The 16,773-nt window shown below is 47.9% G+C and overlaps 1 protein-coding gene across 1 annotated transcript in view; it reads left to right on the top strand.

Moving 5' to 3' along the window:
• The window catches only part of POLR3A (RNA polymerase III subunit A), a 1,042,059-nt gene that overhangs the window by 437,456 nt on the left and 587,830 nt on the right, over positions 1 to 16,773 (top strand). Inside the window, exons 16-17 of the mRNA XM_069611006.1 lie at positions 7,307 to 7,479; positions 8,212 to 8,323. Of these exons, the coding sequence (XP_069467107.1) occupies positions 7,307 to 7,479; positions 8,212 to 8,323 (285 nt within the window). The remainder of the gene's footprint in view (positions 1 to 7,306; positions 7,480 to 8,211; positions 8,324 to 16,773) is intronic.

Raw genomic sequence — 16,773 nt, 5'->3', positions numbered from 1 at the left:
TGTGAGTGATACAGCCCATCATTTACCTGGTCTTCATGTAGTGATGTCCTCGTGGATCACATCCTAATGGCCACGGACCTCTTACAAAATATAGGTTTCGAGGGGATTGGGTCCTCTGACATATTACATATCAATGACAGGTAATGTCCACAGCTGTGCTGCTTCGGAACATTTTTCGGCTCCTGCGTCGATGACGTCGATGCGCCGTCCCCGAGGACAACGTCCGACGTCACCCGATGTGATAAGTAGGACGCACGACGCCAGTAGCCTCAGTTCGTTAGTTTCCGCGAACGTGTTCGCTTCGTGAATCTCGGTACGCCTCGACTCTTTGGAGTTTGTTGTATTCTTCTCAGTTCTTTGAACCTGTTCGGTTTTTTGAAAACCTGTTCGTGAAGATGTCTACCTCGTCTTCAACCCCGCGTCCGGGCTTCAAGAAATGCGGGGACTGTGGGTCCAAGATGTCGGTCACGGACTCGCACGGCCTCGGGGAGGCCCACGATACGGACGACTGTGTCAACTGCCAGTCGCTCACGGCCAAGGCCTTGCGGGAGCACAAGAAGAAGTTGTCGGTAGGTCAGGTGTCTAAGCCCCGGAAGTCGAGGTCTACGGGGCTTTCGACGGATGATTCGAGAGGCGACTCTCCGCGTCATCGTCGGAAGTCCAGTGGGTCTCCTTCCTTCCAGGAGTCGGTCTCGCCCACTCCTCTGCCTCTTCGAGGCATTCCCGGAAGCGCTGGCATCGGTCACCTTCACCGCCCTCTTCCAAGGACTCCGCCCATCAGCGGGTCGCTTATCCCACCATGCAAGCGACACCGGAGGAATGGGCTTCCTTCGGGAAGCAGATGTTAGCGATTCTTGAATCGCAGGGCACCGGTCCGTCCGCGCCTCTGAGTGGGGTCGGTCGGCACCGGTCGAGAGACACCGCTTGTATGCCTTCGGGCTCGGGTGGTCGGCACGGCTCGCGGGAGAGGTCCCGCTCGGACAAGTGTAGCCGTTCTCGCCATGCCCGTTCCATGTCCCGGTCCTCGACGCGCTCGAGACCACGTGATCCTGTGCCGTCTTCGAGGAAGACGTCGATGCCTGTGGCGCCAAGGTCGTCGACGATCTCTCTCTGGGCTCTGCCTCCGTGGGGGTCGTTGACGCTGTCAGCCCCAAGGTCGTCGAGAGACATGCTCGGAGCTCCGGCTTCGAGGCCTGTGTCGACGCCATCGATGCTGGCGGCGCTGCAGCTGACGTTGACGCCGATACGCTCGGCGCCGACTCGTTCGACGCCTTTCGAGGCGGTGGTGTCGGAGGGGCCCCGTGGCACGGGGTTAGCCCATAGAAAGGCTCTGGCTAAGGTCAGGCATAGCTTTGGTCCCCAGGTGTCTTCCTCTCACCGCCTGGAGTACATTTCAGAGGGTGATGAAGGCTCTGATGAAGGCTTGGTTCCGGTTACGGTGCCAGATGAGCTTCTCTCGGGCCATAGCCAATTTGATGACCTGAGGCAGTCACTGCATGATGCCAGTGGACTGGACACCTCTCCGGAGGTGGAGTTTTGTAGGCCGGAGCCTGGCACTCATGCCGATTCTTCGTACTGGCTCCTTATGTCTCGGGTCACCGAGTACTTGGGATGGTTGGCTCCCCCAGGGGAGTTCGTTCAGGATGATCTCACGGACATCCTTGATCTTGGTCCCCCCCCCCACTGACCTGGTACTACCGTTTCATATGGCTCTGCAGAGAAGGGTGGCGGCGGCGGCTTGGACTGCTCCGGACAGTCTCCCGGCAGTGGGCAAGTCTTTGTCGCGAAAATACTGTCCAGCCAGTAGCGACCCCTGCTACTTGTCCAGGCACCCCGCTCAGGAGAGTTTGGTGGTGCAGGCGGCTACGGCCCCGGCAAAGCAGGCGTCGTATCCTACCATCCCTCCGGATAGGGACGACAAACGTTTTGACGGCTGGGCGAAGAAAGTGTTTTCTTCAGGGGGTATGGCGCTTCAGGCGGCCAACTCCGTATGTGCCTTGTCTTGTTTCACACACACTCTGTGGAACTGTGTTGCATTAGCGGCTGAACATATTCCCGAAGGGGACGAACAGGATGGTTTCCTTGCTATGGTTCAGGATGGCAAAGATTGCCATATGTGAGGCCGTTCAGTTGGGTTTGGACATGGCAGATTGTGTCAGCCGGTCCATGGCGGCGAGCATCGTAATACGCAGGTTTGCGTGGTTGCGGAAGTCTGGGTTTGCTCCTGATGTGCAGTCCCGGCTCCTCAACATGCCCTTTTGACGGTGAACATCTTTTTGGCAGCAAGGCTGATGAGAGCCTTGAGAGGTTGCAGACCTCCAAAGCTGCAGCAAAGTCGTTGGGCGCTGCAGTTCGACAACCTCCGCCTTTTCGTCCTAGGGGACAACAATGGAGGGGAGGTTCCTTTCGCTATTACTCGTCCTTCAGTAAAGCAAGAGGGGCTGTCAGTCAAAGAGGCCACCGTAAGAGTGCCAGAGGTGGAAAACAGGGTACTCGAGGTGCCAAGGCCGCTCGGGCAGTTGCCTCTTTGCCCTCAGGCAACGCCGCAGCCGCTACCACTCAGTCATGAAGCCAGGTCCCATGGTTCGCCGGTTGGGGGAAGGCTGGCGCAACATCTTGTAGAGTGGCGTGCCATTACTTCAGATGTGTGGGTTCTGGAGATCATAACCCACGGCTACTGTCTTCCTTTTCGGCAGAGGCCTCACGACAATCCACCTGGGAACCTCTCTTTGAAGAGTCCGGATCCGCTCCTTGCGCAGGAAATTCAAGCCCTGCTGGAGAAAGGCGCCATGGAAATGGTGCCTGTAGCGGAGAGGAACAAGGGATGGTATTCCCCTTATTTTTTGATTTCGAAGAAAGACGGGGGATTGAGACCCATCATGGACTTGTGCGGTTTGAACAAACTCCTCAGTAAGGACAATTTCAAGATGGTTACTCTCTCTCAAGTCCTCCAGGCCTTTCAACTTCAGGACTGGTTGGTGTCTCTCGACCTCAAGGACGCTTACTTCCTAGTGCCGATCCATCCCAAACACAAGAAGTATCTGAGGTTCGCGGTTGGCGACTCGCACTTCCAGTTTCAGGTCCTGCCATTGGGATTGACCTCCGCCCCGAGGGTTTTCATCAAGCTCATGGTGGTGGTGGCAGCGCATCTCAGGAAAGAGGGGATTCACGTCTACCCCTACCTGGACGATTGGTTGATCAGGGGGAGCTCTCCAGAGCAAGTCCTGTATCATCTGTCCGTCACCTGCCACTCCCTTCACAAGCTGGGCTTCTCCCTCAATTTAAAGAAGTCCCATTTGACGCCGACACAGCGGCTCCAGTACATCGGAGCAGTGCTCGACACATCCCTGGGGCTGTTTTTTCCTCCCCAGGTGAGGGCTCCTCACATTCAGCAGATGGTGCACAAGTTTCAACTTGCCCAGACTCTCCCAGCGTCCGAGTTCTTGAGACTGCTCGGCCTCATGGCATCCTGCATTCTTCTGGTGCCAGAGGCCAGGTTGCGGATGAGATCTTTGCAATGGGCACTCAAGCTCCAGTGGTCTCAGTCCTCTGGCAGGATGTCGGACCCTGTTCAGGTGCCGCCCTCGGTCGCCCAGGACCTTTTGTGGTGGGCCGTTGAAGGCAATCTGATGAAGGGGGCCCCATTTTTGCTGCCCTGGCCGGAGGTGACGATCGTGACGGACGCATCCCTCACGGGATGGGGAGCTCATGCCAATGAGTTGACAGTCAGCGGTCGTTGGTCTCCGTCGGAGTCCATACTCCATATCAATCTGTTGGAGCTGAGGGCCGTCAGGCTAGCCCTGAAGGCTTTTCTGCCGACTGTGCGAGGAAAGTGTCCTGATTCTAATGAACAACACGGTGGCCATGCGCTACCTCATCAAAAAGGGGGGGCAGGGTCACTTCCTCTGCAGGGAGGCAATGCAGCTCAAGTTCTGGGCCATCCAGCAGGAAGTTTCGATCTCGGCTGTTCATCTGGCCGGAGATGACGACGAGACAGCGGACGCTCTGAGCAGGCAGAGCACGATCTCTCACGAGTGGGAGCTGGCTCAGGAGATTCTCCTGGAGATCTTCACCCTTTGGGGGACCCCTCAAGTGGATCTCTTCGCCTCCAGTGTCAACCGGAAGTGCGAAAGGTTCTGCTTGCGGGAATTTCCTCCAAAAGGAGCCTTAGGGGACGCGTTCGTGGTGGAGTGGTCATTCCCACTGCTGTATGCGTTTCCTCCAGTCCCCGTCATCCGGCAAGTACTGCGGAGGTTACAGAGGTTCGGTTTCCGGATGATCCTCATTGCTCCGTGGGCCCGGAGGACATGGTACCCGGACCTTCTCGACTTGTCCATCTGCCCTCCATGTCGTCTTCCCTACCGAGACGATCTGCTCTCGCGGGAGGGGGGGTCAGGTTCTCCATCCAGAGGTCAGATCCCTCAACCTTCACGCTTGGCTTCTGAAAGGTTGAGGTATAAGGATTGGGACCTCCCGGAAGACGTGATGGAGGGGTTTCTCTCGGCCTGGCGGCCGGCAACAAAGTCTCTGTACCGTTGCCGGAAGTTCTGCGACTGGTGCAGAGTTAAGAATGTGGATCCTTTTGAGTGTGACATTCCCATGATTCTGTCTTTTTTGCTTTCCTTGGCCCACAGGGGCTTGCAAGTGGGGACCATTATAGGTTACCTGGCGGCGCTGTCCATATTTAAGCGCTCGTCTGAAGAATCTTCCTATTTTAAGATTCCTTTAATTTCTCAGTTTTTGAAAGGGCTCATTAATGTGTTCCCTCCGTCACCTTTTCTGGTGCCCGGTTGGGATTTGAACTTTGTTCTTAAGTTACTTATGGGTGCACCGTTTGAGCCTTTGCATTCTTGCCCTTTGAGACTGTTAACTCTGAAGACTATTTTTGGCTGCGGTTACTTCCGCTCGCAGAGTGAGTGAGTTAAAGGCACTTTCAGTTATGAAACACAGTGAAGGGTGGCTTAAGGACCGGGTTGTCCTTGGAGTTCGTCCTTCCTTTCTTCCGAAGGTGGTTTCGGAATTTCATTTGAGCCAGAAGGTTGTTCTTCCGGCGTTCTATCCTCCTCCACATCCTAGTAAGGAAGAGGAGAGGCTCCATAAGCTTGATCCTAGGAGAGCGTTGAGCTTTTATATTTTGCGCATTTCCCGGGTCAGAGTGGACGATCAACTTTTCATTGGTTACGCTGGAAAGCGTTTGGGACAAGCTGTGACGAAACAGACTTTCTCGTTGGATTATTTTAGCTATCTCCGAGTATTACTGCTTGGCGGGTAAGGACCCTCTGGCTGGCTTGTGGGCCCATTCTACCAGGGGAGTGGCTGCGTCTACTGCCCTGCAGAGGGGTGTTCCTATTCGTCACATCTGTGATGCAGCCACCTGGGCTTCGGTACATACTTTTGTACGTCACTACTCCCTCGATTCCATCCGAGGGCAGGTTCTGGCATTTGGCAAGGCAGTCCTTTATTCCGCAATTTGATTGGGCATGCTAAATTTGTGTTCTAAATTCTTTTCCCACCTCCTTGCTTGGTACTGCTTTGGGAGTCTGTCATTGATATGGAATACGTCGGAGGACCCAATCCCCTCGAAGAACAAGTTACTTTCTTACCTGGTAACGTTCTTTTGATGGGATTGTCAGACGACGTATTCCATATCGCTCCCTCCCTACCTTCCCCGTTGCAGAATTTCTTTTGCGATTGCAGCTTGCGTTCCGCAAGGCCTGGTGTGCCAGACTGGCAGAAAACTGGTGTCACACGTTCTGGGGAAAAAAACTACAACTGAGGCTACGGGCATCGTGCGTCCTACTTATCACATCGGGTGACGTCGGCCGTCGGAGGAAGTCCTTGGGGATGGCGCATCGACGGCATCGACGCAGGACGCAGACAATTTTCCGAAGCAGCACAGCTGTGGACATTACCTGTCATTGATATGGAATACGTCGTCGGACCATCCCATCGAAGGAACGTTACCAGGTAAGAGAGTAACTTGTTCTTCTCTTGAACTGGGAAAAGTCGTCCCTAGTGATCTTCTAGCTCGGGATTTCGCTTTCCTAGGATTTACAGTAGCATCTTAGAGGCCACTGTCAAGCTTCAGAAGAAAGAGAGAAGTTTATCGTTTTTTGAGTGAAACCAGCTTCTTTTCGGTAGCCAGCAAGGGTAATAGGCCTTCTTTCCTCTTGGATTCACACCATATTTATCTGTCCTCTGTTATCAAACACCGCAGAGATTAAAGATTTTTTCTGTGCCGCAGAATTGCTTACTTTAACTTGGAGTGGTTTTTGGATGAATCCACAGTGGAAAAGCCACTTTGCAGAGGTGACTGATGCACATCCACTGCCTGGAGATCCTGGCATGCACCTGGCGGAAGATATTATTTGTTAGATTCAATTGAGGAAGAACAATGTGTTAGCTGTCGAGCACATAACCTGGCCAAAACGCGAATCTGGCTTCTGGCAAAGATTGCAAAGGATATCTGGTATTTTTGCCTAGTGAGGCATTTTCTAGTGATGGATGATCATATTCCAGGATTGTCCACCTTTTTGAAGAATGAGTGCCAGACATTTTTTTTCTGGGGAACAGAGGCTGGATCCTTCCATGTTCCAGAGACTGCAAATCACCTCTGGACTCATGCATAGTTATCTTTTATGTAATTCTGGCCTGATACCTTTTCTTTCATACCTCCGATGCAGAAACAAAATCGTCCTGAGCCAGGGAGGTATGCTTAGATCGACTCTAGGCAGACGACATCCTTCGGTGGATGGGACGAGTTCAGAAGGTCCATTTCAAGTTCAAAGTTATTAGGATTCAGGTATGTGCACCAAAAGGATGAAGGGGGAATCTCTGAGGGGCTTCGTGAGGCAGCCGATATTTACCCACCAGAGATTATGGGCCCGAGCTACATCGCTCAGCTGACAGGGCCTTTTTTGTTTTGTGCAGCTGCTCGAGCTTCTCTATGTTGGTAATTAAGAAAAAGCATAATGTACGCCTTGATGTCGTTAATAGAATCCATGCCTACACTACCTCACTTACAGGTTTGGAAAATCTCCATTGGAGAGGTGGTCATAATAGTTTTTTTTTTACAAAGCAAGAAAATGTATATGTTAACCCATGCATGACAAGGAAAATATTTTAAAAAATCTCGTCAAGTTGCTCTAGCATTAAGAAATACCCCAAGTCAGCCATGAATGCACAAAATGCAATGGTTAGAATTTGTGACACAATTTGTAATCTGCAGTGGTTTTTATTGCCATGAGCGGTTATTCAATGGAGAAATTCTTAGTGATTGTCTAAAACAGCTTGTAATTTGTTCCAGCAAACCGTGGGTTCTCCATAGGAATCGGTGATGTGACTCCAGGGCAGGGGCTTCTGAAGGCCAAGCATGACCTTCTGGATGGTGGATATGCAAAGTGTGATGAGTACATTGAAGCCCTGAACACTGGGAAACTGCAGCAACAGCCTGGCTGCACCGCAGAGGAAACGCTGGAGGCAAGTAGTGGAGAGAGGAAATCTTTTTTTTTTTTTACTTTGTTCAGTGGGCACCAGCTTGTTTTCTTTGGCGTACCAGATGGTTTTCTCTGTTTTAGATGAAGCAGCTTTCCCTTCCTCCTTGGTTGTTACGCTCGGAAAAGAAAAGGACAGTAATGTGCCCACCAATGCTAGAGATTGCCTGTATGGAATTGCTAGTTTCAAAATCAGTACACTCTACATGGAAATTAATTTCATAAGCTGGTAGGGTGCCTGTCACAGACCACATAAGAGAAAGAAACTGGTGGCATTGTGCTTACTGTGTAAACCTTTGAAAGGTTCAATGGGAACACTTTGAAAACGTCTGAGTTCAATCTTGCTTGTCCTGAGGACATGGAAGGATGCCATGGGTGCCACATTCTTTGGCACTCTGGGTTAAAGAATAAAATGGGAGCAATAGTGGAACGGGAAGGGAGGCATTAAAAGGGTACCAGTTGATCCACACCTCACCTGTATTATGTTTTGGCCAGTGTTCGATGATATCCATTGTACAGAAGGTTAGCAAGAGCAAATGCAGATTCATAGTCTTAAAGAAAAATGAGACGGGGCAAGAGGGGTGAACTATTCCCTACTCCCCACACCCTTAAAGGCTTTATTTTTAGTATGTCTGCAAGATGACCTTGTTCTCTTCCTGTTTGAGAGTGTTGTGGTTAATGTATTTTATATTTCTATTTCCTCATCTGAACTGTTTAGGCTTTGATTCTCCGGGAGCTGTCGGTGATCAGAGACCATGCCGGCAGTGCCTGTCTGCGAGAACTGGACAAGAGTAACAGTCCTTTAATCATGGCTCTCTGTGGCTCAAAAGGTAGATAATGGTACACTCTTCAAAAGAACAGCCATCCTCCTGCAAAGAGTCACTTTCCAGTTTCATGAGCTTTGAATATTCCCCATTGCCTGGGTGGATCCAAGTATTTTTCGTTTTTTAAATTGTATTTAAAGAACACAATTTCCCTAAGTGACTTTGCCATTTTCTGATGCTGGTTAATTTGTCTGGTCCTTAAGTACTGAACTTTTGGAAAACCTGCTTATTTTGACATATTATTAATGTTTAATCAGACACAGACATTCCTGAGACAATGAGTTCCTTCTAGCTCTTGGTGGAACGTTAAGAGAAAATGTCACGCTAATGTGGGTATTGGAGGTGCTTGTGCGTCCTGCTGGATCATGGAAATTTCAGCAACATTTCATACGGAACGAATGGCTTAACTATTTGTTGATGCATGGTCTAAATGGGCTGATTCGTGCACACAATGTCTTCTTAAAAGAAGAACTGGAGGGATTCTTAAACAGGCTGCAGACCTCTGAAGTAGGTCTCGTCTATCCAAACTCACTGTGAGGTCAGAAATGTGCGGCACACACATTTAGATGGTTTTTCAAACACGGCCATCTTTATTAAATAAAGTTATAAATCCAACCCCTATCTTGCCCTACTTTACTGGGGCTTCCCTGCCTAAACCAACTAAGGGAAAACACTCTAACATAACATTTCTGACCCTCACACTTATACAATAACATAAACACACAAAGGTATATGGCAACTTGTAAGTAAAACACCTGTATGCATGACACCTTCGAATGTAATGTTTTTAACCTGGGTGAATTCCCCTTCCACAGGGTTTTAAGTCATTCAGGTTCAACACAAAGTACTTAGGAAATCCAAGGTTATTTGGATTAAATGAAACTTCCAGCACTTCGCCGTTCAACCCACAGAAGATCATTCTCCTGCAGTAGATGTAGAGTTGAAGAAATTCGTTAACAAAACTATACTGTTTCTTTTGCAATGTCAGGTAAACGTATAACTTCTTGACTTGGAAAGCATCACAGTGCCTCCTCCTGGGCACCATGAGCACTCCAACTTCCTTTAGGAAAATGTCAGTGCTCCCTCCTTGGCACCATGAAATGCTTAGGCTTCTTCAGAACAGGTCACAGTGCTTTCTCCTTGGCACCGTGAAATACAAGGTTTTGTTCTACAGACCTTTTCTCTTGGCACCATGAAACATAAAGCTTTTGGCTCACAGTGGTCTTTCCCTGGAACTGTGAAACATGAGGTTTTTCTCGCAGTGCTTTTCTCCTGGCACCATGAAATCGCACAGCTTGAACTTCTCCTCTTTCAGTGTTCTTCTCTTGGCACTATACAACATGCGACTTTGTTCATAGTGCTTTTCTCCTGGCACCATGAAAATATACCAACTTCAACTTCTACCGAGGCAATTCACTCCCGTCTTCTACCTCCACTTCGATCTGGTCCACTCTCCTACCAGACCTAACTACTTCAAGTGTGTATCACACACTCTTCTGTGTTTAATCTCAGAAACTTCTTCCACTTTCAAAAGCTCTGAACATTTCAGTACAACGTTATAATGAAGACAAGAATTTCCCCAATGCCCTTTCAGCTCTCCTGGACAAGCAATGGCTTTGCCTCCTTTCAAACATCACCTTCCTTCTAGAGCTACATTAAACAGATTATGTTCAGCCACCAACCAAGTATCTTCTAATTCCACCTCTATTACATTTGACCATGTAGGTTCTTGACCAATAAATGTGTGTCCCACACCATAGCCAGTCATATACAAGCTTTACCTTTTAACAATGTGATCTCAGCCCCCTTTCCTCGGGTAGTACTAATTATTCCCAAATTAAGTTATTTCAGTTTCTTTTGGCTGAGGGCATAACTTGTTCACTTCTTGGTTTAAGGTAAGTGTTCGTTATTTTTCGCTTTCCTTATAGAGGTTTAATACTTGGTTATTAATGTACTTCTATTACGTTTTTGTCCATACACGATTGCTACATATGCTGCACTCTGCTTTCCGACACGTCAGCTTTGTTCAACTGGTTACAGTTGCCCGGCTTGAGAATACACAGCAACACTCACCGGCTCCTCAACCTCCTTCCCAGGCTGCAGGGGTGCTACTACAGGTGTTTTCTTGACCGGGCACACTTCACTCTGCAAGCTGCATTTGGTTCTACCCCACAGGCATGGAGTTCGGCTCACCACGACCCCCTGGAGCATGCCGGCCTCCAGGCACGGTCTGCTGAATGCTTCTCGCTGCAAAAACTCTGCAATTAGTTTCACCTGCGGGTGAGGGTTCCATCTGATCATATCCCCACAAAAATATTGCCAAACAAGAATGGCGCCATTTTTTTGTGGCGATATTGACTTATGGAACCTGCAGGGGACACCCCCGCAACTCCCATATTTTTTTTTAAGGGAGAAGGGTCACCCCCGAAACACCCGCTCCCATTTACCACATAAATCATCCCCATCCATAATATTGCCTATTCCGTTTCCTGACGACTATATATATGTAGATATTATTGGTGGGAATATTCTCACCTGATACCCGGGAAAGCTGTCAAATTTCACGCTTTCTGCTGCTCAGCCTCTGCAATTCAGACTTTGGGGGTAAAAGGACCCATTTGGGATTGGAAACTGAAATAAGTGGTTGGTAAATCCCGGCGTCCCTTTCACTGATAAAGTTCCACCAGAATCATGACCACAGGTTTTGTATAAAATGACAACCACAGTTTGAGCAATTCACAGTATACCAGAAATAAAACATTTTCTTGGGACGTGTCCAACTCTACACAAGCAGTGTACCAACCACTTTTTCTCCCTAAAAACAGGCAAATATTCCCAACAGCATAAAATAGGGAGGAAATATACTCCCAACAAAAGATGAAAAACAAGGGACACATAGAAGCTTGCATAAACCCTCACAGATACATGCATGTTTGGATCAGTGGCACCAGCAGAGCAATGCCACAGGAAAGTGCTCTGATATTACATCCTCATCTCCCGGGAGACATTAAGGTAAGAATTAATTTTGCATGTATAAACCACTGCGTGCAGAGACGTATGGATTAGGAAAATGGTGTGTTCAGAAGTTAAATATACATTTTCTTCTCACCAAGATGATCCCCTATTGGTAATCAAACTTACTTTTTTTTTACTACCTAAAAATGTGTTACTCCTTTCTTCAAAAAATGGGGAGTAAAATAACCCCCCATGAAAATCATATCTTGAACCCTGGACACCAATCTTCTTTGGCTGAGGTCATGTGTTGATTCTACCCAGAAAGTCCCTTAATATTTCACTTTATTTTAGCTTTGTAAATTCACCTACTGAACAAGGGTTGCATATGCTTGGGTAATGACTAGAACGGGCGAAACTGTTCCTGAATCAAGCTAAGTCAGCAATAAACCTGCAGACCACTACCAGATTTGTTTAACTCTCTCCATCAAGCGCAAGGCACCAGTGGTAGCGCTTTTTGAAAATGTACTGTTGGAAAGATTTTCTACAAGTCCTCTGGTGAAGACTTGAGCAGACCAATTAATATTGTTAGGCAGGGTTTTCATCAAGTTAGTCCTGACTCTCACTTAGAAGCATGGCTTCATCATTTTTCTGATGGGTATAACACAGACAACAGATTCAAGATTCAAACTAAACTCATTTATTAACTCAAATGTCAGGATGGGAGAAGGCCTAACTTGCCCTATGATAAGGTGGGATTTCCCTACCTGAACGAAACTAAGAAATATCCAAGTCAAATAGTTCAACTTAAGTCTGTCTGTGTCCAAAACATGTGCTTTCCTTCACAACTAAAGCTAAATAATGTGTAGGGATGTCAATAATCAAATAAATGGTGATCAACACAAAGTTGTGAGCTGCTTCCAGCTCTCAGGTTATTCAGCTCCCCTTCCCCAAGTTCAAGAAAGTTCCACAAAAGTCTCGGAATTACCTCACTCCTGCTCAAGATAACACACTTCCACACAATCCTCTGGGTTTTCTTCCCTAAATTCCAAATAGCACAGTTCAAAGAAAAGATGGTCTTGAGGCTTCTTCTCGAGACAACAGGTATATCTCCATCCATCTCGGGGCTCCCTTCCCCAAGACTTCAGCTCCGTCAAGTATACCTCTTTCAGTCTTTAATGGGGTTATCACGGTTCAGGGCTTACTGGTCTAGGCGCAGTTTTCAGACCACACAGTCCACCCTTCACAGGTCACGTAACCAGGATCCCTCTCTTTGTTGGTTTCTTGGCTTTGGTGGACATCATTTACCCTTCTCTGGCCTCTCCTTGGTAGCCTCCTGGCTCTACCAGAAAGTCACACAACTCCTGCCAGTCTTTGGCCTTGCTGCACTGTATTTATTTACAAATTTCACTGTTTGGCTTACAAAGTTCACTGTTCGACTTTCTTCAGCCCGCAATGTACTTGACTGTAAGGTTTGATTTAAATTGTTGTGCAGTATACATTCAATAAGTCTTCACAATGTGCCTTTCATTGGGAAAATCCATTAATATTTCTTTTGAAAGGGCCCCCAACATTTCTTTAGTTCATTTAGAAAACACTCAAACGATTTGTTACTTGCACAATGTTTCTTTTCCCTTTTCAGATATATAACACTCTGTGTAAATCCTTAATTGGATCACAATGGAAAAGTTTGTTTGCAGATATGATTTCTCTTCTTAAGCCTTCTATTTGCTTTAACAATGGCTTGTCAGTTTGAATCAACTTGTGTTTGCAGTTTAATGGCATGGACAATGCTTTCGCTGATGCTGTTACTTTAAGGCATCGCGCTTGTGTGCGGAGCTGCTCAGTGATTGCTTTGTCTCTAAAGCTCACTGGCTCTTGAGCTCTTAGATGCACACGCAGCATTGCTGAAGGATTCATCTACTTCCACTGCTACCACGAGCACCAGTCTTCAGAATTACGGGATTGTCCCAGCTCTGCACTGCTGCCCGCTGCGCAAACTCTGCACCCAGGTTTAGGAGTTTTAAAGCCAGTGTCAAGACACTTTGTCTATGCGCGGTCCGCTCCTCGTTCGCCACAGCTTCTGCTGGTCTTCTCGTTCTATAGCTCCTCACACAGGTCTCCTTGTTTTCCCTGTCGCTCTCTTTCTTGCTGGGCTGGTCTCTTTTTATACACCTGTAGCCCGTTGACAGGCTACAGGTGTGCATACTTCATTAGCCCTACCTGACCATAATTAAAGGGACATGCTTGACCCTCACAGCTCTTAGCAGGCATCTTCCTCGTCCCAGTAACAGAGTGGTTAAAGAGTGTAGTCTTCATTACTCTTAATTGCCTCTTCTTCGTCCCAGTACTGTCAAGAGTTAATTGTGGGGAAATAAGGGGAGCTGGTTTACAATAGCCCATAAAGTTTGGCTAAGGGCTGGGTTGGTTGTCACTAGGAAAACGGGGTTACCATGTCTCGCCCAAGGGTTCCCCATTGCCAGTTCCAAAGAACCCTCCACCCAGGTGATCCTCCCTCACTTCTCCAACCCCACAGTCAGGATCCAATAGTGATGGCCTAGTAGAGATTACACATCCATACACAATAAAGGATTGTCTCTAAACAGTATACTTACCGAAAAGTATCTTAAGTTGTTGTTAAGAAAGAACTCATTTTGCATTTCCTCCTTTGGTTTTTGGGTATTCAGTTTGATTATGGTGATCAGAGAAACTTCTACTGAAGCCCCCTGCCAATACATCGCTTTTTCACTCCACAATAGTATTTGCTCCTTGGTCATCAATAAGGCTCAGGGGTGTTTAAGTACCTGCTACCTCCACATCTGTTACAAATCTTGGATGCACCATGGATGGAGACATATCTCTCTCCAAACACATCAACTCCGTATCCAGAACCTGCCACTAATGCATCCTAAAGAGAATCTACCTCTCCTACCCTCAGAGTCACTGCAATACTGGCCATCATCATCATCTACCGCCTAGACTACGCCATCTCCTTCTATCTCGCCGCCCCTGCACGCCAGCTCAGGAAACTTCACGCAGCAGCCAGACAGCTTGTTGCGCTCTCGCCCAGAGAACACATCACCCACACACTCAGAATATTGCACTGGTTCCCTGTTAGCCTAACAGTAACTTTCGAAGTCATGCGCATCACACACCGAGCGCTACATAATACAGGACCCGAGTTCCTTCAGAATAAAATAATTCACTACCAGCCCCCCAAAAACCTCTAACCGGGCTCAGCTCTCTTCCTTGCTATTCCACCTGACCATTCCACCAGAGTTGGCGGCTCTGCTTTATCCTTGCTCCCACCATCTGGAACACTCTTCCTCTGCACATCCGCCACAATGAAAACTACCTGTGATGAATCCAGCCAAGTAGTCACGGATTCCCCGGTGGTGACCTCCTCCCATGTGGCCAGGGGACGGCAGCTGCTACTTCATCCTGACCCTGGGGGCGGTTTCATGAGGGAGGATCACATGGGAGCAGACAACTACCAGTGGTACATTTTGTCCTCATTGGCCAAGATGCGGTATACTGCTCCCTCCTCCCATTTCCTCTGATATCAGAGTTTTTAATAGCCTTTTGTCATTCCAGTCTCAGGTACACACACGTACACACACACGTACACACACACACACACACGTGTACACACACACACACACACACACACACACACACACACACACACCTCCCTCCCCCTCTCTAATGTGCCTTTCTGTAGAATGCATAAGGAAAACCATCCAGGAGTTAAAAGTCCCAAATCCACCATGGACTAACTCCCATAAACACCCAGGTACTGAGACGAGGAGGAAAAGTGGAGTTTGTGCAAACTGACAAGTGCTTGAAGTGTAACATGCAGATTGGTTGTTTTTCCAAAGCGGCAATGAACGAGACATTTAAATCCGGCAACCGGTGTCAAGCAAAGCAGTGCAGGAGGAGACGTTGCCGCCCACGGTGGGGCTCAGGAACACAAAGCACACCAGCGGAGCTGGCATAATGCAGAGAACCACTGGGAGAAGAGACGTACCACCGGGAGCCACATCGGAGCTCGTGGAGGTTGGGCTGCTTGATGCAACAGCATTCTCCAGCCCGGGCTGAGCAGGAGAGTTGTGTTCCAGCAGAGAACGCAGGACGCAGGGAGAACTTCTGCACACTCTGAACTGGGAAGTGGGGGAAGGAGTCGCACCACAGAGGCGCAAGCAACATCTGAGATGCTGGGAACAGGTGAGTCTGCCCAAAGCAGCTGGGGACCTCGGGGCGTTCCTATAAGCACGCCATCAAGTATTGATTGGTACAGTATTGCCGACGCAGAAACTGCATCAAGGTTGTTTAAATGCAGTCAATGCAAAAGGGCAATTCAGCACCCAATAAGAAGAATGTTTGAATGCAGACAAAGCAAAGTTCAAAGGCCAAGTTTGTTTGAATGCAGACAAGATAAAGTATGAAAGCAAACCTGACTCAAGTATAGATATATGAGATGACAAGGTGGGGAGAAGATTGTAAAGAATTGTGATAACTAAAGAACTTTGAAACACATTAAGAAAAGTATACCAGGTGATCTGAGAAGCCTTAATAAAAGTCCTGGCAGGCGAGTATACCAGGTAGTTGAAATTGTATGCAGATTCCTGGCAGGGGAATATACCAGGTGGTCTACCAAGTTTTAGAAATTCTTCAGAAAGACTGTTGCAGAATGTATTTTGTTTAAACAGAACTTTGTGAGTCCAGTCAAGACACGATGTAAGTATTTGCTAAAGAGACAATTTTACAGTTGATTTAAGAATCCAGGGTAAAGAGATTTACCTCTGGATCCAAGGGTCTTTACCTTGGAGAACATTTTTCGTTAGTCATCTTTTATATTTATGGTCTTTTGGGCCAACATCCAGACCAAGACATTTCCTTGCACCTTTTGTTGTTTTTGTTTAGTGTGAGGGTCAGAATAGGGCGTTTTGGGCACAAGGATGGCTTTCTTTAACTACTGACATCCTGGTACAGCCAGACTCTTAGTTTTTAGTTTCTAGGTAGGGAAGCCTCTCTTTAGAATAGGGCTAGAGAGGTATTATCCCACCCCTTTTTGTTTAATAAGATGTCTGATTTTGAGGAAAAGATACATTTGTGTCCGGCTCTCATTTCGAACCCCTCACATTGCTCTCCTTCAATAAAGCCCTCAAAACCTGGCTATTTACTGCATTATCCTGAAACCCTCCGTAAAACTTCAAATCTCCAATCCAAGCATATGAACATTCACCTCCAGGCGGTGCTGGCTGCAGTTGCGGTGACCTCGACCGCTAAGTACCTGGCGGCGCCAGCCTTTTTTGCGGAAGCGCGGACCACACGCACTATCATCCACCAATCATGACCTTGTTCCCCAGAAGCACGACTAGCTGAATCACAGCCCTCGTATGAAATGTCATAGGATTGAGGAATCCCTGCACTTGGCATGTACAGGAAAACAGGCCAATCCCTAGCATAGTGGTAGGAGCACAGTGCTGTGATAGAACCACCAC

Source organism: Ambystoma mexicanum, chromosome 8 (genome assembly GCF_040938575.1).
Source record: "Ambystoma mexicanum isolate Mex_15411 chromosome 8, UKY_AmexF1_1, whole genome shotgun sequence".
Lineage (NCBI taxonomy): Eukaryota > Metazoa > Chordata > Amphibia > Caudata > Ambystomatidae > Ambystoma > Ambystoma mexicanum.
Note: the sequence above shows the minus strand (reverse complement) of the source record. Positions and strands in the feature narration are given on the sequence as shown.